Source organism: Aquila chrysaetos, chromosome 26, assembly GCF_900496995.4.
Source record: "Aquila chrysaetos chrysaetos chromosome 26, bAquChr1.4, whole genome shotgun sequence".
Lineage (NCBI taxonomy): Eukaryota > Metazoa > Chordata > Aves > Accipitriformes > Accipitridae > Aquila > Aquila chrysaetos.
The window spans coordinates 16,930,015-16,955,927 of NC_044029.1; the positions used below are offsets into that span (position 1 = coordinate 16,930,015).

The window sequence follows — 25,913 nt, forward strand, 5'->3', positions numbered from 1 at the left end:
TACAAAGAAGTATTGAATAGATGACTCAACAGAGGGGCCAGGGTCCCATGGAAGAAAGTACCAAAGCCTACAGTCTGTGTCACAATGCAGGTGCATATCAGGAGTAGGATGAAGGTAATGGAAAATATTTCTTAAATCGTGCCAACACCTTTTGGGGATCACCAAAACAAATCATTTATGTTGTGGTTAATAATGAAGGACGTGAAGCCAGCTCTGTCGGAGAGCTCTCAGCTCCACCCTTGGAACAATTTATTGAGCTGAGGTTGAAGAAGGCAGTGTTGAAGCTGTAAGCCAGATATGTGTCCAAGCATGGCGTTCCAGCAATGTGGCTCTTCGTTGCCTGGCACTGTTTCCCCAAGGCAACGCGCCGTGCTGTGCAGATCAACCAGGAGCAAGCTTGGATATTCTCATGCTGCAGTTGCATCATGCATGTAGGTATGTCCTTTAAACTGCACTCATGGTGCAGGCAGGTATCCAGGCTCACCAGTCAGTTCCAGGAGGATTCAGCCCAAAAAACAGCTTTAAGAATTAGCCTAGTATTCATACATCTTTTGTGTTCTGCCAGATAAACGGTGTGGGTTGCAAAAAAAGTCTTCTCTGTATAACATTTATTCACCGTATGCATGCCATTTTCCTTGCTGTTATGCTGTGTCCTGATTACTGTATGGTCATTTGCAATCTCTGAAATAAGAGTAAATTACCTGAAAATTACGCTTAGGCGAAGAAGCACTCAGGTAAATAATAGAAACAAATCCAGTGAATGGCATAATGAAAAGTGTAGTATTTTTCTACTGTAGTTTATATGCTAAATAGTTCGCTTCTGTGAATGCAATTAAAATATGTATTGATCTTTCATTTATTTTGTCATAGGCTGAGTACTTCTACGAGTTCCTGTCTTTGCACTCTTTGGATAAAGGCATAATGGCTGATCCAACTATAAATATCCCTCTGCTTGGAACGGTTCCTCATAAAGCATCAGGTTGGTGCTGTTGATATTATAAATTGTGTTCCTGTAAAAAATATTCCACAGCCAGTAAAGTCTAAATATTTTATTGTGAATTGTAGTTCTGAAGTTTATTGCTAAAGAAATGCTTGCCACAGTGCTTGACGCTGAACAGTTTGTGAGTGCCTTGGTTGACTACAGCAGCATATTTTGTCTGAGCCACGTCACATGAAGCTTTTATGTGTAGATTAATCAGCAGAAACTTGTGCAAAATTTTTGCATAAAATTCACGAGCATGAATACTAATACTTAAGTTGTGCAACTTTCAGAAAACAAAATCGCTGATCACTATAAGGAATAGTTATCAAATTATTCTGTTTCTCAGAGGTTGCAGTTTGTGGATGTTTTCCTGTCAGTTGGGGTCAGCTGTTGTCATCAGGCATTCAGCTCAAAGGAACAAGTTGTAGTTTAGGATATTATCATTTGCCACTTTTCCCTTAGTTGTGCATTTAGTCCTTCGGTGGACCTTATAGCTGCACAGCAGAGGCTGCGCCCAAGCGAAGGTGAGAGCTCCAGAAGCACCGTGGTGCACAGTGAGGCAGGTGGAGTAGAAAAGCTCTCCATGAGAGGTTATCGAATCCACTTTGCTCTGAAGTGGATGAGTAACAGTTTATGTGATCTGTCCCAGGGCTAATACATGGTAGTCTCTGGCAGAAAGGCAGGAATGTACATCTGGGTTACAGCAGTGTCTTAGTGATCATGGTTTCATGATCAGCCTTAGCCAGCCTAAGACCATGTGGGATAAAATGGGAAAGAAATGAGAAATGGAACAGGAGGATGGGGCTGCAAGGGGAACACTGATATACAAGTTTACATCATTGACCAGTCTTTCCTTCTCTTCTCTTTTTCAGTGTATAAATTCTGAAAGTTTGTGTTTGATATCCTCCATTTTCAGCTTGTAGTAGAATGGCGTTGAAGTAATGTTGCAGCACAGCTTTTTGCTGTGGCACTTGGAATTTAACATTAATGATTGGTCTCTCCATTCAGTGTGGATTGAATGACTGGTATTGAAAATGGATTTGGGTGAAGAGTGCTATAATATCTGTACCATAATTGCTGCAATTTAATTGGTTGCAAGCCTGACAAGTGGGCAAGTAGAGACATTTAAAAGTAACTAAAAAGTCACAGAGGCAAACTTTTTGTTAGGCGTTATTTCCATCTCCATATAAAGCAGGTGAGATATCTGGGAAGCTCTGCACTCAGCATCCTCTAATATAAGCTAGTTTCTCCTTTAATTTTTAACTATCTAGAAAGACTAGACCAAAATGACCCCCTTCTGACTGTGTTTAGGAAAACATAATCTACAAGTGCAGGGAGGCCGGAGATGAGATCTCATAGTTCCAGCAGAAGGTCTGTTAACCATCATGATGGGAGGTCTGATTAAAGCCAAAAAGGACTTTTACCCTGTTTGCAGCACTGGTACCTCAGGTCCAGGACTAATACGGGCATGTCCATGGCATTTCCTTATGTGGATCTTGTGCAGTCACCACTGCGCTTAGTACATATAAGCCGTATTTAAGACCTGTTTGGCATTATAGTGAGTTGGGTGTTTAACAGCAATTGACAATCAGTACACATACAGCATTTGAAGCATGTACACTATTTAACAGTGAGCCACTAGTATGATGGTGGTTTTTTTACACTGCCTGCGAGCTGGCCAAAATTAACTAAGTAGCTTTAAATAAATACATGCTATAAAAGTAGTGAATGTTTGCTACTTTGTAGTTATTCCTATAATTATATGTTTGCAAAACAGTTCTGACAAACCTAGTCTAGTTTGCCTGTACCTATTGCATTACCAAATGATTTTTCTACACATATAGCATGTCAGAAGAAATTTAGTTACAAGCTTGTATTTAGTAACAAATCAACAGTAGCAAGTTATTTCTTGAAAAAGCATTTTAGCCCAAAAGATTACACTAAAGACAACTAAGGAGGAATAAAAGAGGAAGGACAGCTGTATTAAACATGAGAGTGGGAAACAGGAATGGGGATTAACAGTTAGATATCTTACTCAGAGATAGTTGAACCCACTGGTCTTGTCAAAACCAGTGGACTTTTAAAACTTCTTTGAGGATATTTGCCTACCGCCAATAAAGCGTAAGGATGGCTTTAGTGCTTTAGGGCCTGCCTACCTTGTATTTTGTCTTATGGCCAATGGTGGCCATAAGAAGACTTCTGGAAGAGCAAAAGGGGGGCAAGCATATGTGATACTTCTGTTTAACCTCTCAGCTCTGACTAGCTTCAGCTTGGCGGATTTCCTAAGTCTTGAGTGATTTGTCTTTTTTATAACCCCACATAGGTTAGAGATCTCTCTTTCCTGTACTTGTCCAGGCTCTCTTTGAGTCCATATTATCTTCTGGTATCTCCAGTCACTTTGGCAAGGAGTTCAGTGTCTCCCATTGCATGAAGATCCCCCTCCTGTTGTTTCAAGTCTGGCTGCAACAGCCTCATCTGATGGGCACTAGTCCTTGTACTGGTAGAGCAGTCAATCCATACTGTTGGTCCTATCCATGCCAGTCATGATTTTGTAGATGTCTATCATGTCCCCCCTAATTTTTCTCATTGCCAGGCTGAAGAGCTGCAGCCCACTCAATTGCTCCTCCTTGGATGCAGCTTGTTGTCTTTCTGTCAACTTTCTCTAATCCAGTATATCCTTAATGAGATGAGGTATCAAATTCTCCTCGAAATCAAATTAGATTTAAATCACTTAGGTTCCTTAGACTCATTTGAAAATCCCATCCCCAAATCCCAGGATCGCTACCCGATTCAGTGCTCACAGCGCGGGTATTGTTACACCTAGACACAGATGTTAAGGCGGCTGGAGAATGTGCCTTTCAGTGAAAGCTTAAAGAGCTAAGAGCACTCAGCTTGCCCAAAAGAAGGTGTTTGAGAGGAGTGTGGGTACCTGTCCAGTGAGAGGAGGCTGGCTGCTCGTTTCACAGGGGAAAGCCTACGAAGATCCGGTGGTTCAAACGGAGGTCAGCGAGTTGAAAACCAAGTCAGGCATCATTGGTAGTGGCAGCGATTAACACCTTGAACACCACACTGAGGAAAGCAAAACCAGCTCTTGGTGTGTGCCCAGAAGAAACGCAGTGGCCTGTGACTGAGAAGGAGCTGGTCCACTAAGCGACGTGAGCCGGCCCCCCCTTCCCTGCCTGCGCCAGCCAGCCCAGTGCCGTGCCGGTGCCACCGGCGCAAGCTGACGTGTCTGGGCTGCTGGCACAGTGCTGCTTCGTGCATTTCACGCAGCCCTCCCCCAGCCTGCTGGCCAGGCTCAGGACATCTCCTCTCCCTGCCCGCTGCTGGTGTTGACACGTTAAAATGTACGTGCTGAGCAACCAAAGGTGCTGAAACTCTCTCCAGATTCGGTGGGAGAAACTGGTGCCTTCTCTGGGTGCAGCAGCATCTCTGCTCACTCTGCCGTGCTGGTGGAGAGGGACAGGGGGCTGCGGGGCTGTGCATGGACCCCTGCTCTTCTCCAGACCCTGCGTGCCCACTTCTACTGGGACTGGTAATTTAGAGATGTCCCTTAAGCAATCCCACCCCTGAGAGTGTAGGTGGCTTTTGGTGGTGGCTTTTGCCTATTAACTAAGTAGGTAAAGCAATTGCCTGCAAACTTGCAGAGCTGTGCAGACACACAGGAGTTACTCTCAACCTGCCTCTACTGGAGACAATTTAGGGAACCTTGTTTTCCTGAACAAAAGGAAAAGGCACGAGCTCCCAGGCAAAAGGGATTAAACCTGCACCCTCCACATCCCAGGAGAGCATTCTAATTACCAGCTAAAATTAAACTAGATATAAATCACTAGGTTTCCTTAGCTTCCTTTTCAAATTAGTTAAATTTTCCTCACTCCTGCTAGAGCTGTCTGCTCTGCAGCCCTGGGTGCAGGCACTCCAGGGGATGCAGAAATATAAACGTGCGCGAGAGGCAATTCTGTGGCCTGGTGGTGGGATGATGGCTAGCAGAGAGAAGTCCCGAGCCGTGATTCCCTCTCCTTGTTTTTAGCCAGTTTACAGAAATGTAAACTGCCTCCTGAATTTGGGAAGCAGGGACCAGACCTGAGGTTTGCTGTGCCACAGCCCTGCTCAGCACTTCGGTAGCCCACGGGAACTCACAGCCGTGGTTCTGGATGCAAGGGACTTTTGCTCTGTGCTTTGTTTTGACTGTGGTGCTGTTGGTGCGTGCTTAGCGTTATTCAAACAGGCATAAAAAGACAGGGATTCAGGCAGAGTTTAGGGACTTTATGCCAGCTCTGAGCCACCACAGAGCTCAGCCAGGATCTAGGTGCTTATTGCTAACAGGAGGGTCCTTTACTGCATTTCTGTGTGCCTAGGAGTTCGGACATACGGGAAGTCCAAAAATACGGATGCTTCCAGGGTGGGGTGTGCTGGAATAAGGGGTTTCTGACCTGTCCCCTTGGACTTTAGTCCTAAGAGATGCATTCCTGGTCTTTGCCCTAGGCATTTAAACCCACAGCCAAATCTCAGGGGAGTTCAGGGGTTTGCTACCGATTCCATGAAGCCTAGATATGACTACAGTGCCATCATGAAAATTCTGCCGTATCTTCCTCCCCATTGCAATTTGCTCAGTTAAGTCACACGTATCCCAATACAAGCACTGTTTTCCTGCACTTGTGCTGTAAGAAGGTTACTACAGTTTAAGGAGTTCACTGCATTTAAACTGTATTTAATCCACTGTAAGAGCTTCCTACTTACCACATAGTTACATGCTTTTTGTGACGCTCTTTTAAAAGATTGGTGTAAAAGTGCTTCAGCAATGAAATTGCTTTATAATCAAAACTGCAACAGACCTTTCAGTCCGTAGGACTTACCAGAAGCAGAATGTCTTTCAGCAATAGATTATTCCATATTGTAGCAAGGCAACAAATAACAAAAATGGCCCAATTGCAACTTGCAAAATTTTTTATAACAAGCAATGTTAAACAAACTCAATACAGGGCTGTTAGCTCAATATTTGGTTCTGAAATCTCAGGCTAGCTTCAGAAGAAATGAATAAGCAATTTCTATTAGCTGGATCTAACTTACAAAGCAGCTGTTAAGAACCAATTTTGAAGAAAAGAGATAAAATCGTTTCATCTGAAGATTATTTAAGATCACTTGTGACAATCACAGCGGAGCATTTCATAGCTCTGCAGTATCAGGCTTGCTTCCTCATTAAAATACTCCAGATTTACTGGCCTTAATTATTTACTTAAACTCTTTGTAGTTCAAAAGTGTTTGAATACTTTTCCTGGAAAGGCAATCTCTAAATATTGCTACAGTTAACAAGTTCTGTCAGTGATGTGTCTATGTCTTCTTTTTAAACATTTGCACCCATGATCTTATTTATCAAGTGTACCATCTTGCCAGCACTTTATGGAGTAAGTTTTGATTAAATCAGTGTCTCTATTTAAGTATTAATTGCAATATCCAAACCAGCTAAACATATCTAAAGTAACTTTTTTTTCCAAAATGCATAAGATGTTTTTGCAGAAGTCATATGAGTGCCTGCAAAATTTAGACTCAGAAGTGATCAGCTCAGCTTAGAAAATTAAATGTAGGCTTCCAGCTTGTTTTGGTGTATCCTTAGATACCTCCGCATGAGTAATTGCCTTGTCTGCAAGCAAAAGTATGTTTGCGTGAAGATCGCTGTTTGTGCTGTAGACTGTTGGGGTTATGTCAGTAAATGAGCAGAGGCTCATCTCCTGTGCTGCTGTACTTCCAGTCCTGGAGCCGCCTATGAATAAGGTGATCCGTGTATCCCTGTGTTACAGGGTTCCATTAATGGCATTACTCTAAAGCTTAACTATAAATATTATCTTTTTTTTTTTGTATTTTGATGTATGCTTTTATATGTATATAGATATATATGCATGTAAATATAAATATTATTGTCATTATTCTCCTTTAAGTCGTTCAGGTTGGATTTCCTTGCCTTGGAAAACAAGATGGGGTCGCTGCATTTGAAGTGAACGTGATCATAATGAATTCAGAAGGCAATATTATTCTCCAGACCCCTCAGAATGCCATCTTCTTTAAAACCTGTCAGCAAGGTAACACTAAAAAGAACAGGCCAGAATACTGTTAGACCAGGTCACCTAACTTTCTTATGTTTCATTCAGGATAAGGGCTAGAGAAGATGGAAGTAAAGTGGTCACACAATGTGTAGCAATGGTGGTGAATGCCAGGCTGTTCTGTCTGTGGGTTTGCTGTTCATTTACTACGTGTTTACTAAGCCTTTTCTTACTGTCAGCTCCACCTCCTAGAGCAGACTGGGTTGGAGGCGTTTCTCCTCCTGTTCACTGCTCATCACATCAAGGACGTTGATAGAAATGTATCATATGAGAAGCACCTGTTAGCAGGTGATTTGAGATGCTTGGAGGTGAACTAGTCCTGTGAAAACAAGCTGAGGCTAACATTTCCAGAAATGGCACATAATTTGGAGAACTGAACTTCAGGATCTGTAGTGGGGATACTGACTTCAATTAATACTGTTTGGTGCCTTAGTTCAACAGTTTCTTAAATCTCAACTTGCACATCCAAACCAAATGCAAAAATCCTAAATCAGAAAATTTCTGCAAAAGTTGGCTTTACGTTTTCTGGAGCTCAGATGGCAACCTCTTGGTTTTGGATACAGGTAAGGTGGTGGAAGCTGCTCCTCAATACTGGCAGCTATCAAGCAGTAAACACCCACAGGATGCGCTAGTAGAAGAAGGGCACCATGAAGTTATTGCAGTGTTTACTTGGAAAGGAGGGAACCTGTTTAATCAACCAATCTATGAACCATAAACACTATGTAAGAAGACTTTCTGGATTAATTTGATACACTACAAACAACTATAATTATCACTTTAAACTGAAGCTGTGAAAATTGAAAAATCAGTATCTCAGATAAGGCAGTTATCCCATGTCATGTGCAATTGTATCAAATGAACCCATGAGAGAGCTGATGTACAAAGAGTGAGATTTTCATTCTTCTATCAAATCTTCCATTCCCAGTCCCACATTTGCTTCTCTGCGCTGTTTTCTCTGAGCTAATTGGCTGTAGTGTGGCTTCAAAGAGCGAGCAGCAGGAGCAGGAGCTGTTTATTCTTTGAAACCTCACTACACCTAAATAGCAAAGCTGCTTGTCTCCTTTGAAGCCTTGCCGCTGCCAATTAGCCCAGGGAAAGTGGAGGAGGGGGAGAAGAAGTGGGTGGAGAAACACGAAGGAAAATGAGGGCTTAATGGAAGCACAATCAATCAGATCTCAGGTATGAAGTTGTGTGACTGATGTAAATACAACACAGAACATTTGATGTCTTTTTATTTTCATTTCAGTTCAAAGATACTGAATTTAATAAACTTTGGAAATAATGTTGGGGTAATCTTATAGGGACAGCAGAGTTACAGGTCTGTATTGTGGAAAAATGTGGCTTAAACAGAGAGGGCTCCAAATTCAGTTTAGTAGTAGCATTCATCCCAGTTGTTGTTGTTACCGTTTTGATACGAGATGTGATATTTAACAATTTAGCAGTATTACATCATATGGCCTCTCAGGAAAGCTGGGGGTGATCATTGTCCCGGTCCTTTGTTCCTGGAGCCAGCTGAGACATGAGGATGATTTTCCAAACTCTGAAGCTGGGCAGAGGAGGAGTTTTCTCACCTCATCTCTTCCAGTGCGTACTGGGATAACTCCCATTCCTGCCCTCTCTTGGGTAAGGTGGACACCGCAGTGTTTTGGGACAGATGCTGAGAAGGATGAGAATGTCCTTACCAGTTGATGTCAGAGAAGGGGTGAGTTTCCTTCCTCTGAAAGACATCATTCATGGCGAGGAGCTCCGATTCCACCTGCCAGGGCCCCGGTCACTGTTTCCAGTCATTCTTGGCCACCCAGAAGGGCCCCCACCAGAGGAAGCGAGGGGAGTGAGTGAGCAATTTTGTGGGAGAGGAGAGGATTTGTTGTGGCTAAGAGGTGGCCACGCAAAAAATTACGTTTTCCTATTTTTCTGTTTGAAATGTATTTAAGCATGCTTTTTCTGTAATGAATAGCAGCTCTGCATTCGGGTACAAAGAGAGAAGCATTTCCAGAAAGAGTCCTAGAGTACAGTGTTGGAACACAGCAAGACCAAAAAGCCTTTACCGCTATTACTACTGCTGTAAACAGCTTTACTTTTAAAGCAACACTTGCTGCTTCATTTATCTGTGGCCTTGGATAGAAAAGCATTTTAAAATGACACCTTTCCTCCTCTCTCTTTCCTGTTTGTTTGGCAGTTGTACACAATATCCAGCCACCTGTCCAGTACATCAGATTTTCTTTCCTTTTGCTTAGTCTCTGAGTTACCCTTCGCATCCTACTGAATAACAAGCTATTATGTGAGTGCAGCAGAATACTGCATGTAGTTGTAGCAGCCATCATTTCCTGTAGCTCTAATCAGCTATTAGATAAATGCAAGTTGCAGTGCAGTCTACTGAAGGCTGCAGAAATTGAAACTGGTCCTGTATACTGAGGGCAGGTCTAAGCAGCGATGCAGGTCCCGCACTGAGTTGCCTGCTTGTTTCCGTGCAGAGGAGAAAGTGCTGGATTGAGCAGAGCATCCCCATTGCTCATGCATCTACAGACCAGCAGAGCAGTGGAAGTGCACAGTCTGTCAACAAGCACATCGTGCATTTGTCTGAACACGTGATGAAACCTCTCTTTGTGGACTAACAAAAAAGAAACTAATTTCTCTTGAGGAGGTCTTAGCTGAACTTCCACTTCTGTCAGCATTTGCCTGTCAGCAAATATTTTTACTGTTGTGTCAAAGGAATATATTGATCCTACCGAGAGCTGGCTGACAAGTGAAGTATATAATATTCAATTAAGATTGTCATTATATTCTATGAAGCGGAGTGCCCAGGAGGATGCAGAAATGGAGGGTTTTGCAACGAAAGACATGTCTGTGAATGTCCAGATGGATTTTACGGGCCTCACTGTGAGAAAGGTAATTTTTAAAACATCTTCTCAACTGTCTTCTTTACCATAATCTCAACAAAACTGTAGCTACTGCACTGTAGCCTCCCCTAAAAATAATATTCTGAAGATTTTGTGTATTTTGGGTCCGCACATGTAAGAGAAGTACTATTATCATCCATGATCTAATGGAAATATTAATTGCTTACAAGAAAAATGTTTTCTCTCTAGGAGATTGCTTTTAACAAAAACTGACACAATAGTCAAGTGATCCTTAATCACAGGGAATCCATCTGGCAAAAAGATTAAATAAAATTCTTCTGCTAATGAGGACTAGCTGGGAAACAAAGCACAGGACTTTTGTTGTTCCGCATTTGTTGATTTGGAGATAAGACCTAATTTGGAGGCAGGCTGACAATGAAGAGGGGAAGATGAAGAGTCTCCTTTTCCCTTCCATTAGTGACTAATAGCCCCAAACAACATTTCCAGGAGTGAAGGACCAGGAAATTGGTGGGACTTGGTGAGGAAACTAGCTTTTCTTCCTACCTCTTCCTTCCTCCTGCCCCAGTGGCAGACTGTCCCTGGGGTGACTTGAGACGGAGCAAACCATCCCCGTGGGCATCCTATTCCAATGCCATCCTTCACTCCCAGGTGCTCTGGCTACGTCCAAAACATTAAGTACAGAGTATCAGGGACTGTTTTCTGGCCTGGAGGCCAACTGGCAAGGTGCAGCTTACATTCGTATGTTTAATAAACTCTCTTACCCTTCCCCCCCCCCAAAAAAGCCCCTCCAAACTCCCTGCTGGGAGGAGCCTGTGGCCACTTCTTGCCCCAGGGCCGTGCCTGGGAGGGTTTGCCGGTCAGCCGGGGACAAAGCCATGCCAGGAACGGCACCAACGATTTCACAAGATGGATGATCCTGTGCCCCCACTTGCCCCCGCACCTGGGTGCTGTTTGACTCACTAGTACGGACCCAACCTTGCTGCACGTACCCGTCGTGGGCAGCCGCGAGACGAAGCATTGCCCCCGACACGCCTCCCTGGAAGAGCCTTGTGGGGTGGCCACAACTGCAGAGAAGTCTTGGGAGAGCACAGGGGCTCTGGAGAACGTTCATGAGGAGCATGCAGGACAGCTTGGCCACCAAAGCGGGCCACGTGGCAGGCTTCCCTAGCCTAAATTAGGTAGCCATGCTTACGCTCAGGTATGCAGAGGAAGAGGGGAGGGTTCATGGTGAAGCCTGCCTGGGAACCCCACGGAATTGCCGACACCTCTGAGCGCAGCCCCTATAGAGACAGTCCTGTCTGCAGAGCTGGGCGCCAGCTGCAGCACCAGAGTCCAGTTATAGAGAGGACTGCTCTGGGGGGGCTGCAAATATCCACAGGGTGTAGGTGGGCACTTTGCTCTCCCCTGTTTGGAATTAAACTGTACAAGAGGCAGTTTCTGCTTACGTATGGAACTGGATTTGAACTGAATTTAGTCTTCACTTTTTTGGTAACACTACACACAAATTGCCAGATACAAACCAGAGATGTAATTGATCTAAGCCACTAACAAAGATGCCTTGCAAAGGTGACTTACTACATTCAGCAGAAGGACAAGTAGATTAAGAGGTCAATGTGCTGTGTATTTAAATAGCCAGTTGCTATCACACCAGCAACGTTTTTTCTGTTCTTCCTGCTCCTCAGCGCTGTGTGCTCCTCGCTGCATGAACGGTGGGCTCTGCATTACACCCGGCCTCTGCATCTGCCCCCCGGGGTTCTACGGCATCAACTGCGACAAAGGTAACTGCTGGCTAAACCCCCCCAGGCTCCGTATCCAGCAGCCTCTCTTTACTCACCTGCGTTAGTTTCCCTCTAGGAGTGGATTTTGGAAAGTCAGGCAAGTGATGGAGTAAGTAAGCTTTAAACATTTTGTGATTCTTCAAACAGATGCTCTAGCACAACCTGGCAGCTGCTGGAAGAATGTAGGGATTTGCAGTGCTTTCACAGCTGGATGTGCAGGCATCCATATAAGCCAGCTTTGTGAAGGGTAATTTAGATAATCGCTTTAGTTGATCCACTGAAAGCTGTGGGACCTACCACAAAATTGACTTATGTTTCTGGCCTAGGAAAAAAGATGATCCCTATTTGAATTCTAGTTTCCTGGAGTAAAACTAGTTTTAATAATTATTTAGTATTAATTTGCTGCATCTGTACCCATGAAAAAATAAGCAGGCTCTTCGTTTTTTGTTGCTGCATTGTGGCTCAGGAAGGATAAAAAAGAACAATTAGTTGTTCAGAACAGTAATTTGGAACAGTCCAAGCTACCACATAGAAAAAAACCAAGTAGTTTCCTGCAGAAATATAGCTGACCTGCTCGTGGCAGAGCAGATTACAGAACATCACATTGCATTTATTGTAGCAGAAGTATATGAAGTAAAGACTAAATGCCAAAGGTCCTAGCGGACTTTCCAGAAAAATAATGGGAACCGTCCTAGGCCTTTAGGTGTGCTTGCACAAACTGTTTTGTCAATGTCCTTCTGACTTGTATCTAGTCCTTGATGAGACTTTTACCTCATTTAAAAAATGTTTCAAAAGTGCACTGTAGTGAAATGCTCCTGGTGTCTTGAAGGATTAATGTGAATCCCAGCTATTTGGGGAAAAGTCACATCTAACAATGTAAGTAATTTGGCAAGTCAGAGACACAGCATTTGCACCTATGTAACCACACAGCAAAAACTTATACAGGTTTCTTCCTAGTTAAGGTGTTAATTAAGAACTGTAGTGAAATATGCTTTTGTAGAAGTAACTTCCAGTCCTAGGTTGTGCTCCTTTTATCAGACACTGGCAGTTTCAATAGCAATTGTGACTTGATCCTTCAGCAAGCTTTACATGTGAGGACTGATAAAGATGTACACATGCAATCTGTCCTCGAGGATCACACTGTTGTATTGTTCACTTGTCTCTATATTGACTTGTGTGTGTGCCTGTGTAAAGCATTATGTAGGAAAAACTGCGTTTCAGTCTTCTTTTATAAACCAGATGAAAAGATGTTAATGAACTTCTTTAAACCTACTCAATATTTATGATGAGCAGCAGAAAACATTAAGGCCAAGTCAGGCTGAGTTCATATTAGTGACTTAGTTCATTCCTGTTTTATCTGTTTCAGCAAATTGTACAACAACTTGTTTCAATGGAGGAACGTGTTTCTATCTGGGAAAATGCATTTGTCCTTCGGGCTATGAAGGAGACCAATGTGAAATTAGTGAGTAGCATCTCCATGTGCTTGCTTTCACTTACGTCAGCTTCTTCTAGTGTCAGTGTCTGAATGATGACGTGCAGCCTGCCTCTGCTGGGCTCACAGCGAGGGTCTCACACGGCAGGTTGGGGCTTCAGAGAGTCAGATGCCACATGCCTCCAAATGAGTTTCCTACTGGTAAGTTTGACTCACTGCTAGACCATCTCATCCCCTACCTTGTTTTCTTTTTACTAGTAACTGGGCTTGGTAACGACCATTAGGCCGTAAGTATGCAAGCAATACTCTGTGGCAGACAGATGGGCTGCTGTGCCAAGCCTGTGTGGAGCAGCGATTTTCAAATGTTACAGCAATTTGCACTTGGGCACAGCAGAATAGGTTTGAGCCCACACCTCTGAAAGGGCTACTTTAAGTTGGGAATGAAAGGGTTTGGGGCAAAGGGAGGACTGAACCGTTAGAGCTGAGAGCTTTCATGTAACATATTAAGTTGCATTCACACGGCAACTTGAAAATCCGTGTGACAAACATCAGAAGACTTGCTATTTTCAGAAGTTTAGCATCAAAGCAATTCAAAATATTTAGCTCATGGCTGATCTAAGTGTGCTATATAAAGCTGGGGGTGGAGGTATGGCTAGGCTGGAACAGACCTGGGAGGTCAGCTGTCAAGTATTTGATCTCACTAAAAGAAGGGTTTTCTCACAGCTCCATTAAATTGGATTAATTCTGTAGTTCCCCACACTTCAATAGAGTATGAACATTTCGGTTTTCAGAACATACATCAGGTTGTTCTTTCTGGGCTTAAAGCTTCTAACAGAACGCTGTGTAAGGAGCTTTCCCTGCTGTAAATAATGTCACCGATGTTCCCCAGCACCTTCACAGGAGCACAGAGAGCAGCCTTTGGCCTGGGATACATAAGAGCTGATTTCTTAATATGCATCGGTAGAGACAGGCTCTTCTCACAGTTATGAAATTTGTATCATCAAATGCTTTGGAAACACATGGAAATAAACTCTAACATGCTGTCAGCCAATACAGGACAATAAATGAATTACTGTGCAAAGAAAGAACACAGGTACCATAAGACCCACATTTTGCTCAGTATTTATGTGTCGATAAACAGTAGTTGTATGTAAATGTTTCACCATATCTCTATGCATTACAAGGTGTTTTGCAGCTCCTTTTTACCTCAACAAAACTTGAGCCAAACGGAAGCAGCAAAGCTTTATTGTTATTAAATTAATAAAGATTACCCTTTGATATAAATTCAGATCAGATGTCAGCAAGAACAACAGTGTGGGTTTCCACTGAATTTACCTTTGCTTACCTCAAGTTCAAATCTGACACTCTGACAGAACCCCATTTCTTTCTTCAATCTCCAACAAGTCAACTTTGTTGGTACTTCTCAGATGATTAATAAGGTTTGGTTCAAAGTTTGTGAAGCATGTGTTTTATGTCAGTGATGGTTTTTTGAGGAGAATTCTTAGAACTGGTACTACAGCATGTATAATTAAGGGTAATCCATTTAATCGATCTGTCCGAGGGGCTCAAGCTCATTGTTGTCTTCCGCTGCTTTTAATAGGTGCAGCTGACTTTGCCTTCTTGCAAAAATTTACCTGTGCAACACAAATTAAATTAATTAAAATACAGGCAGTAAACTAGTTCCTGTACAAAAGAAAGAAAAAATTTTTCAGGATCACAGTATGCTAAAAGCTAAACTGGGATCATGTCGATGAGAGCAAGGAAAGCTATGCACTTGCCTTGGCTTTTGTAAAGCTGGGATGGCAATTGTTAGACCGTGATTGATGGCTGCTACCACCTCTGGGCACTGCACCAGTGCCAGCACCGCAGTGGAAGACTGCAAGAAATGCTAGACAGGGCTTAGAAACACCAGAGGAGAAACATAACTCAGTCTCTTTTCTTAGATCCAGGGCCAGCTACGTTCAGTCATGGGGGTCTTGAAATAACAAGGGGAGAAAACCTTTCAACAGGCAGAAAGCCATCTTCTGAAAACTGGAGAGTTGTTTGGGGTTTTTTTTAATATTGTTTAAAGATTTTGAGTGCTTGTCTAATAGTTGAATCACTCTCTAAGATTCCTGGGAAATGTACTAGACACAGTCTACAATACTAACAAGCATTCACAGTCTTCCAGTTTTTTTCTAGCTATAGTTATGCATTGTCTCTAATTAGTGTTTCAGTTTGAGTCCAGAGAGTTTTATTTTGTTTTGGATTCCTCCCCCATTTGTCACCAACTGTTTTGTTGCTTTTTCCATTTCTCAGTCAGTTACAGAGTTATTACTCTTTCCTTCATTCTGTGAAAATATCTTAGTCCAAAGTTAATTGAGCTGTGCTGAGCCAAATGCTTGCCTAATGCAACTCTATGGAAGTCAGTATCACACCCCTTGACGCATATTCTCCAGATTTACTTCAAGAACTAGGAAAATGCACAGATTTCCTTAGCATTGCTCCTTTTGGTCATTAATTAATTATCCAAATGCTTGCAAATTAGAATACCTAAAGGTTCCCTCTCCAGAGGCTCCTGCAGGGAAATTGGGCTTTTGCAGAAGCTCTCCTTAGCACGGTTTATTCTGTCAGCTGGTTATGAAGCTTGTTTCAGGGCTATTAAAATAATTACGCACATTAGGAATAAATGGTTTTTTTATATTGACGATACACACGTGAATCAGAGAAGTCTGCCAGGGTTGAGAGCTGAGCAGGCGCTGCTGGGTGTACTGAGCTCCCAAGGCAGCAGTCTGCGATCGGGAGATGAGTGCATTTGCTGAGGTTTTCAGCACAGCAAGCCAGTGTTGGTGCTTAAATTATCACGTGCAGGTTGCAGGTAACATCTTTTTTTAAAAAAAAAAAAGGGAGAGGAAAGGAAACAGTTTGCTGCCCCAGGTGCCAGTTTTTGTTTGCTCACAGATTCAGGTAAATACTGTTACTAAATCCAGGAAGGGCTTTTTTTTCCTCTTTTCCGAAGACACTAGAAAATGTGGCATTAGAAAAGATGAAAAAAGCTTTGGACGACAGTGAGAAAAGCTGCTCTGGCCCGTATGGCCACCGATGAGGCAAGGGACCGAGGGTGTAGCTCCTGCTGGCCCGCGAGTGCCCAGGGACGTGGCAGTGGGCCCCCCTCGGCCTGGGGGTCACCCTTCCAGAGACGAGTGAGGACTTAATTAGCGATGGGAGGCTTGACATTAAGTTTGAGGAAGGCCCCTGGTGTGAGTCCGGCCCAGCGTGGCTCTCCTCCACCATCGTGGACCTCCTCCATCCCCGGCACGTCAGAGCCAGACCCACCGCCACCAGAGCCAGCCTCGTCCTTTGGCAAAGTGTGAATGTGAGGGACAGCAATTTCCAGTCCAAAAGCCTGTAAAAACATCTGCCAGTTCTAATTACTGTTACCAAAGATGCTCTGTTCTTTGCAGACAGGAAAGGAGGGCATGCTTGTTTAATGTGCCTTTAGTTTCTGAGCTGTGGTGTGGAACAGCCCCCACCGCACCATCCACGGCATCGTGGTGCTCCACAGCCTCTTGTTACAAGCTGACAGGCCCAGCCGATCTGTTTATTGTCTGCAAGTAGCGGCCATACCTGTCAGTTCCTGAGCATCCTATTGCTTCAAATCTCTCCCGGCAGCCACCAGATTTTCTTCTGCTTGTGTCCCAGGCTTTGCAAACCCGAAATGCGGACAGTGCCGCCTCCCCCACGAAGGGTGAGGAGAGCAGGCGGCAATACTGACTGGTCACACAAATCCAGGCAAAAGCTGCATGGACACACGGGCTTTGGCCGTGCCAAATTGTTGTCATATTTTCAAAGCAGAAGAATGCGTGTAAACTGGAAGCAAAGGCTTGCAGCAAAGTCTTCCCGATGGCTCCATAGTGCACACTCATACACCAGCATCCGATGAGTTTTTCAGGTACAAGTCAGGCTTCTCAGACACTTGTCTCCACTAGGTGCAGGGGACTAAGACCATTATTTTCGTGTTTTCAATTTCTAGGTAAATGCCATCAGCCCTGTCGAAATGGAGGCAAATGTACTGGTAAGAATAAATGCAAGTGCTCCAAAGGCTACCAGGGAGACCTGTGTTCAAAGCGTAAGTACCAAAGCCACTCCATCAGTCCTTGTTGTAGGAGCATCAAGCTGGCTGTACAGTATCTCTTTACATTATGTCAGCACTAATCGTTTGTTGTCAAAGTATTTCAGGTTAATTTATTTTCTGGACATAGAGCATACACCAGACTTAAGGGAATTATGAAACCAGAAACGTTTTTTTACAAAGCCTCCCCATGGTCTCTTCTGTACTCTGAGATTCTATAAAACAGCAATGTGTCAGCTCAGTAATAGCAGTTCAGTAATAGAGAAAGGCTTAATAAAATGTCAGTACGTTGCAACATTAAAATCCAATGGGCGCACCTTGTGAGAGGGATGCTGGGGGCTACCGTCCTTCTCCCGCTGGTTCTGGTGGGCGCTCCGCCCTGCTGTTCGATCTGCTGCTCTCTGCCAGAGACTGAGCCAGACCTTGCAGGTGGAAGGCGGAGGGGACTGTTTTGGGGCTCTGCACACACTCCGTGCAAAGGCACAGATTTACTGTGAGAGCCCCAGCCCCTGCCAGGACCAACCCATCATGAGGAACAGCAGGGAAAGCAAATATGCAACTCCGTCTCTGGATGAAACGTCAGGAAGTCAGGTGTATGCGCTCGCTTTCTTACAGCTGTCTGCGAACCCGGCTGTGGCCTGTTCGGCACCTGTGCCGAGCCCAACAAATGCCAGTGCAAGGAAGGCTGGCACGGGAGACACTGCAATAAAAGTAAGTGAGAAACAAACCCTGCGAGTCCGTATCGGGGGTCTTACGCATCCAATGCTCTACAGAAACGACTGCTTCAAGAGCCTTTCCAGCATCATTAATGATACTGCACTCCATTTTTTCTGGTCTTTAATCCAAACAATAAAACAAAGATTTTTCAACACTCCATAATTTTTACTACTTAAAAAAAACCTCAGAATAGTGTGAAAGTGTTTTACCAAGATCACCCTTGTATTAGAAATTCCAGAATCTGGTATCAACCAGATTTCTAGATGACCTTGCATGTCTTCCACCCATAGCATGGAAGGGGTCTAAAGTCCTTCAGTACTCCTCAGTCAGGTCAGCTAGCTTTAAACTGTTGGGTAGGCATTTTTAGAAATAAAACTCTGTCAGGTTTTAAAGCTGATTAAAACTTAGAAAAAATGAAATGTCCTTTAGAAACTTTGGGGAAAACTTGAAGAGTTATGCAAGAGCTATGCTTAGCAACTTCAGAGTTTTCTCCTCCTCTTCCCACCCATGCTCCACAGGCGGCAACGTATATTGTCCCAAAGCAAAGTTAAAGTCCTCAAAATGAGTTTCTGCTGTGCTTATTGGGCCATTTGACACCTGTTGAAGCAACTGATCATTTCACTGGTTTTAAAATAGCACTATGAAATTATTTGAAATACAATTGGATATCTCCAGTAAGAGCTTCAGATTTAACTTTATATTTCATGTGCAACAGTGCTGTAACAGCAGATCTTCAAGGGACATTCGGTACATCTTCCCATGAGGTATTAATGTTTATCACTGTTAGCTAATGATTCACATTTAGTGTTTTAAGTGTCGATAATAAAAAAAGTTGAAAAATTTTGCAGCTATAAAACCCACCAATTAGCTATAAGAAATGTGAACCTTACATTGCAGCATCAACTGAATGTTGATTTTTATTAAATGCTGTTGATTGCTGTGATTTGTATCACATTAAAATGTATTAGAATAAATATAGTTGTTTCATTAGAAAAATAGTATTATCTAACCAAAATGGATTTTGCTGTGAAAATTAGGTTTGGGGAGTCCACTTTTCTGCTGTTAGTCGACCTGTGTTTAAGTATTCATGTCATTCTCTGAAGGAGAAATACCATTAATGTAAGTTATGGTTAGAAAAAACGTACATGGAAATGAACCAATGTGAATGTCCATTCATAAGTTCAATACGAACTTTTTCTTCCTACAAAGAACTCAGATAGCAAGTGAAAAAAAGTATGTACTATGGGTGGCCATCCCCAAAGAAATAATTACCTGTACAACAAAACCAAAACTCATAACTGCCTTGTAATGAGGAGTCAATAGTCACACATTATGGTCAGCTCCAAGGTTTTCCAGCCTTCATTACTTGGAGTTTGGATACAGTCCTGCTGTGTTTAGCACTGCAAAACTCTCTTTGTATTCAGCAAAGAAACTGAGAATAGGTCATTTGGGTAGAATTTACCCCCATTTTAAGTGCCCACGTAGGGCTTAAATTGCACATACAAGTGCATGCACTGCAATTCACTCTTTTCAGCTAAAACCAAACATCTCCTGATCTTGAAAGGAGGTTTATAGTTAATTTGAGAGACTTGCTTCATACTCCATCAAATGAATGGCTCCTCGGTAAAGCTGTTTTCTTAAAAAGAAGTGGTTAAAAAGACTGAACGGGGGACTCAGTTTTTCAAAGTCATTTCCATGAGCTTTAAGTAATGAGATGGGTAAATGCAACTATAAATAATTACAACATAATACTTTGAATTCCATTTTTATTGTTCGTTTTCATTTTCCACAACAAAGCAGCTCTGCTATGCCTGTTTCAGACTGCTTTTTTTCCCCCTAGGTGTTTATTGTTGCTGCTGTTCTTTCTCTTCACATTCAGCCATAAACCAAAGCCAAGCTCAGGTAGCTGGCGCAGGTTCTCCCCGGGGGGATGCTTATGCCCCTCTTTAGAGCCCGTCGCCAGCAGATCGGCAGGACTCTCACCCACCCGGCGCGGGCTGTGCACGCGTGAGCCCAGGGCTGAGTGACAGCCCAGGCGTGCCGATGGTCCCCTGGGCTCCCTGGCAAGGCGCGAGCATCTTTCCACCTGGCAGCACCTTGTCCGTCCGGGGGGGCACAGAGAAGGGCAAGCACTCGCGTAAGGCATAGCAAAATCCTTTGTTCAAATGGGGGAGACTGTTTCCACTGGAAATATTAGCCGTGGATCGCGAGCCCGCTTCTGTGGTTTCTTTTCTCTTGAACTGGATAATTTTCCAGGGCATGGAGCCAGCGGTCTGAGCGCCCTGAGGCCAGCAGGCAGCAAGCACAGGCAGCACACGCCTTCGCCGAAAAGGGCCGAGGAGAGGCATGTTCCACCCGAATCCAATTATATCTGGTGAACTCCAACATCTGAAACGGTTCGTGTTACACAAAGTTCGTAGCCTTCATTAACCTCTCATGGATTGAATGCTAAAAACACTGTTCATTACAGTTAAGATTAACGGCTGGAATTTTATTAGCTTCATTATAAACCACTGAGCTGATATTTACTATTCCTTTTAAGTTTTATAAATACTGCTATAGCGTGATTATATAGGCTGCTTCTTTCAGTGCTTTGGATCGTGTTTTGTACTATACTTCAGTTATGCTTAAACTTCCTTGTTTTGATTATATAGCTGCAAATATTTTCCAAAAATTAAGTAACAATATTCAAGCAGAAAACCTCATAGATGCTAACCTGAATCGTTTCAATGGCTACAGATTTAATTTGCCTGAGACAAAAGAAAGGTGCATTTTACATTTTTGCTATTGTGTATTTAGACTTTTCCCTAAGAAAAATAAATAAGTTGCCTAATTTAAAAACTGATTAACTCAATTCAATTTTATTTTTGGCCTTACAGTTTTGCAAAATAATGTATATTAAAAGTATACTGCATTGGTGCCATTTAACCAACGTAATATATTGTAAACAAAGTAGAACTATAATGTATGAACTTTCTGCATTAGCTTGAAGCAATATAATATATTGTAAACAAAACAGCTCTTATGTAATAAACTTTTTATACTGACGGTTATGTATAAAATAAAGATGCTGCTTTAGTTTTTCGAGTACTGCTCTGTGCAGCCTGCTGCGGTCTCATCAGCGCTGGGTTGGGACGACGGCTTTCCTAGAGCACCCTCATAAAACAGTGGCACAGTGGGGTTGGTTTCCCTGTCTCTGCTTTTACCCCCACAGCTCTTAAAAATATTTCAGAAAAGCAACTTCTTCTTGTGCCTTTGCAAAGGAGGGGATAGCACTGAAGGCCAGGTGTTCTCTCCCGGTATTTGCCCTCCACCACGTCCTCCTTTCCCTTCCTGCACTGCCGCCGGCCATGCCAAGCTGGAATGTGCCCTGTTCGTGGTGCCACCAGTACCCGGGATATTCTTCTCGGAGCCTCTGTCCAGGCAGGTCACAGTCCAGCCCTGGCAATGTTTCCTGTTCAAGGGTGATGCTCCCATGTCATGTTGTGTTCAGATTGCAAAAGGTTTGGGTGCTGCCTCGTGCAACAGTCAAGGGCCACACAGTTTGTGATGTGCTGTGGCTAGGAAGCAATGAAAATGATTTCTGTCTGCGCTGAAGAACAACAAATGATTACTGACCGCTACAACAAATACATCCGCTACAACAAATGATTACTGACCCTTGCTATGCTGCAGTTCTGGGAACCTTATTATCTGGGAGGAGTTAAATAAAAAAAAAAAAACCCACATAATTTGGGGCATAAAATTAATGAGTGAGAAGTTTTGAGTTACAAAGGAAAAAGTCTAGTTTACTAATCTGACCTTGCTGGTCTTATTTAATCAATGGGCCCATAGGCCAAGCAAAAAGACTTGCTTAGGCCAGAGAGAGGGTGGACAGCTCTCTAAGGATGCGTTTCTATGTTGTCCTTCGTGTGGTGGGACTTTTCCCTTCACTGGGGCCAGCGAAGGGGGCCGTGGGGCAGGAACGGAGCTCAGCCTCTGCCCCCAGCCAGTGCTCTCCTGAAAGCAGTCTCTTCAAATCGAAAGAGGATGGAAAACGGGGAACCTCAGGCACAGGAGAAGACACTCGGGAGATGAAAACTTGGGGGAGGCATTGAGGAAGGAAACTTTTTTTGAGATTTTTCCTTAAAAGCAATGAAAGAAGGAGATTAATATTAGGCTGAGGTTAAATGTGTAGCTGCTCTGTATCTCCAGGGGTGCCCCAGGAGCTGTTTAGAAACATGGATGTCACATTTGCTAGCTTTCTGCTTTTTCTGTAGCAACGACTGGCTTAAGTGATTGGTCACACGCTATAGTAAAAAGCACAGAAATTTCTTACTTAAAAAGTCCTCAGATATTTTGGCTGAACTTTTTCTGTTCCTGTCAATTTCTTAGAAAGTGCTTCCTTAAAAATAGCAAGTGTATTCTTTTATATGGAGTAATTTATTTTGCTACTTGTTCCCAAGACACTAAATGCTGCTTCTTTGTTTTCAGAGTTTCACCACTGATTTTTGGAAAGATCATTAATCATGAGAAGAATATGGTCAGAAAGGTTGCGAAAGGAAAAAATATTCCTCAAAGTGCACACTGTAACACAACTCTTTTTCTTAAATAACCTTAACTTTCTACATGCAAATTTTCCACCACTTTGCCTTTAATACCAGCGTGAGCACAGTTCCCTGTGTAGAGACAGTCCCTCACAACAGAGAAGTTTTAAGTTAAAGTCTGTGATATCTGACAATGCTAAAAGAAGACATTAATTCCTCAGAAAAAGTCCAGTAGAAAGTTGGAAACCATTTTGCCATTAGAAAATAAACTACAAAATTTATCATGCCCTCTCACTGGACAGGACATATGTATGGGAAAAACAAATGTATGTGCCATAGATGAAAATCAGTTAAAGAAAAATAACAAGAAAAGTCGAAATACCAATCTACAATAGGTCAGACAGAAACTGCCTTTTCAACATTTGGAAAGTTTGTAGTTAGCCAGCGTGAGATGCCAAATGTTGCACTTGTAAGTAGCAGCCATGAGATAATCAAAACTGGTAAAAGAACATGAAATGTTAAATCACTATAGCTCTATCCCAGCGATCCCAATTTAAGGAACTGACAAACTTACAGCTTTCCAAAGTGCTTCCAATAGTGTTCAATAATTTGGGTATCTAATATTGGCATCCTGCTATGTCCAGGTGTGCACAACAGTTCAAAGAACAAATACATAAGGCACAGAAAGAAAGCAGAGACAGACGCCCTAAGGGCAAACTGCCTTTTTTGTACCACTGCCATTAGCGAACCAATGCACGTGCTTTTTCTGGGTAATTTACAGTTTAGGTTAGTATCCCCTTGACTCTGGCTATGCCGCTTGATTTCAAATATATCACTTTTATTGCCTCTTCACTTGACTCTTTGGGAGCTGGAGAGAATTTGGGCCTTTTCTTGTTTGTGCTATGCATGAATTGGCACCCTAAATTCATTACCACCTGCAAAGCAAGCTCTGCGGCCATGCCACGGGGGTAGAAGGGGCTGGCACTGCCATGCACACGGGGCGATGCTCACGAGGTGTCTCTGACCGGGGGGCAGTGCTGGCTGCTGGGACCCAGCATGCTTTCCTCACATGGTGTGAATGCAGGGTCCAGTTGTTCTTCCAGTTTCAGCTGCATTTCAAGGAATATTAAAGTAAAAAATTGTAACAAAAAAAAAAATTCAAAGCTGTTCCAGATGACTTGCTGCCTGTAAGATTCAAACTCCAAGAGCCAGGCTTAAAGCTTTGCCCAGACCTAGTTCAAACACTGCAGTTTTGTTTCTGCTGGATAGATGTGTTACCTTTCCCTCCTTCTCACTTCTCTACATCACCTGTTCTGCTGAGTTTGCCCACTATGGAAAAAATTCCTACTAAGGGGAGGTCTGACAGCGGCAGAGCAGGAGCTGTCTGAAATGGCCTGAAGTTACGCCAGGATTTCTCCAGTGCCTGCCCTGCCCACGGCACCGCGTCGGGGGCTGTCGAGGCATCGCTCAGAGCCACAGCTTCGCGGCAGCCCCGGGTCTTGCAGTCGTTTCAGCGCAAGTCTAGAGAAGATGCATCAGCCAAAAGCACTCTCATCCATAACAGGGATTAAATTCTACTAAAACCCACAGGTCTTGCAGCGTGAATATGACTTCATGGTTGGTGAGGTGACGAGGTGCTATGATTAGCCAGGCCATACCCAAACCTTAGATCATGATTACACTAGTGACACCCTCTCCAGCTCTAAACTGTGCCAGCAAGATTTGCTCACTTTAAACAAAAAAGCAACTAGTTAAAAAAAAACTCTCAAGTGAAATGAGTCCCAGTTGTTGTTGTTTATCTTTTCTTGCAGCTCTCTGATGGGGTGGCTGCTGAGCTACAGGCCAGTAATTTGTGCACGGCTCCCAGCACCCAGCTCCTGCTGGAGCACAGCTAATTGCACACTCCTCGGTGTCTGGCTGGAGGCAGCTGCTCAGCCCAGTCGTGCAAGTTCACCGACACTCAACAACGATGCAAAGCTGAACTGGGCACAGAACAAAGAGGTTAGGAGAACAGCAGGGCTTGGAAAATGCATGCATGCAGATCTGAGCAGATTTATTTCTTACCTCTGTGGCTTTCTAAACTTCACAACATTCAGACGATACTAATTTAAATGAACCATCACAATTTAAAGTTAAAAAAACCCCCACTTTATATTTTTGACTTAGACCAACATATTCTATTATTTATACTAGTTACAGAAATCGCATTTTAATCCCTTTCCACATAGCCCATCAGAGGACAGGAACAGCCTTGTTGCACAAATCTTTCCGTGGAAATGTGAAATTTTCAGAGAGTTTAGCATACATAGTCTGTCTGGCCAAGCCACAGCTCATAAGACGTTCAGATGCTTACAAGGGACATCCTCACAAGTCCTTTCTAACACTTTCTTTCCTGGTGTGTCCTTGGAGGATCTTATGGCTGGGGAGGGAGGAGAGGCCAGTCTGTGCTTTAAGCACATACTTTGCAGAAGGGACCTCTCTCCTCCAACCCGGTCTACAGGGATAACCTCAAATGTCAGGCACACTTGGTGACCAGCTGCTTCTGGGCACATCTGCCCCAAAATGACAGAGAAGCTGTGAACTGTGATGCTGGCTTCAGTATCTGGCCTTGCTGGTGCTACCTGGGGACAGCTTGGGCAGAGGAGGCAGTGAGGCTGCCCACAGCCGACAGTGAATGGGGCCCCACAGTACCCAAAAAGAGAAACACCTCTTTAAAAGCTTGCTTTTCTTTAGAACCACTTAAATATTTGTCAGGGTGTCTAAATGAAAAGCCTGAATGTCCCAGGAGAAGAAAAAAGGTCTGTGCTCAAGACACACTGTGCTTCCAAAATATGTTTTGGCCATTTGAAGTCCAAGTAGATTTTATTGGGTGAATGAGGTGCTGGCTTGAACTTGCAGTGACACTGTTCACACTGTCTGTTGGCTCAACACGCACCACTGTGCTTGAAAAGCAGAACATGAAAACAGTGTGTCATGCAAACAGCAGCTCCAGGGAGTACACCATCCCATAAGCCCACTCAGGACAATGATGGGTTTTCAGATACCTTTCTTCTAGATCCCTGCTTATGCAGTTCCTGCATGTAATGGACATGACGGGGGAGTAGCACACTGACTGCTTTTATGGAAGAGCTAAATGGTTGCAAAATCAAAATGCAGGTCGATGTTTCTTGTACCACTGGGTTTTGCAAAGGATATATTTGATTTGAGTCACACCCCTGTCTTTGCCTCCTCCTGCTCTGCCCAGTGTGGCATCCTATCAGCCTGCGCTTCCAGAAACAAACGCTGAAGCATCTGCATCACAGTCCTTGAGCGGGTGTTTCCTAATACACTCCATCCATTGCATCTGCAGGATTAACGATACAGATCCAGAGTCACTGACTCAGGCACCACTCTTCCCCAGGCTCCTTG

The 25,913-nt window shown here is 43.4% G+C and overlaps 1 protein-coding gene across 1 annotated transcript in view; it reads left to right on the plus strand.

Moving 5' to 3' along the window:
- WIF1 (WNT inhibitory factor 1) overlaps positions 1 to 21,064 on the plus strand; it is a 43,911-nt gene extending 22,847 nt beyond the window's left edge. Inside the window, exons 3-10 of the mRNA XM_030003123.1 lie at positions 871 to 979; positions 6,919 to 7,059; positions 9,874 to 9,969; positions 11,624 to 11,719; positions 13,086 to 13,181; positions 17,164 to 17,259; positions 17,878 to 17,973; positions 20,236 to 21,064. Coding sequence (XP_029858983.1) covers positions 871 to 979; positions 6,919 to 7,059; positions 9,874 to 9,969; positions 11,624 to 11,719; positions 13,086 to 13,181; positions 17,164 to 17,259; positions 17,878 to 17,973; positions 20,236 to 20,357 — 852 coding nt within the window. The 3' untranslated portion in view covers positions 20,358 to 21,064. The remainder of the gene's footprint in view (positions 1 to 870; positions 980 to 6,918; positions 7,060 to 9,873; positions 9,970 to 11,623; positions 11,720 to 13,085; positions 13,182 to 17,163; positions 17,260 to 17,877; positions 17,974 to 20,235) is intronic.
- Positions 21,065 to 25,913: the final 4,849 nt, after the last annotated feature.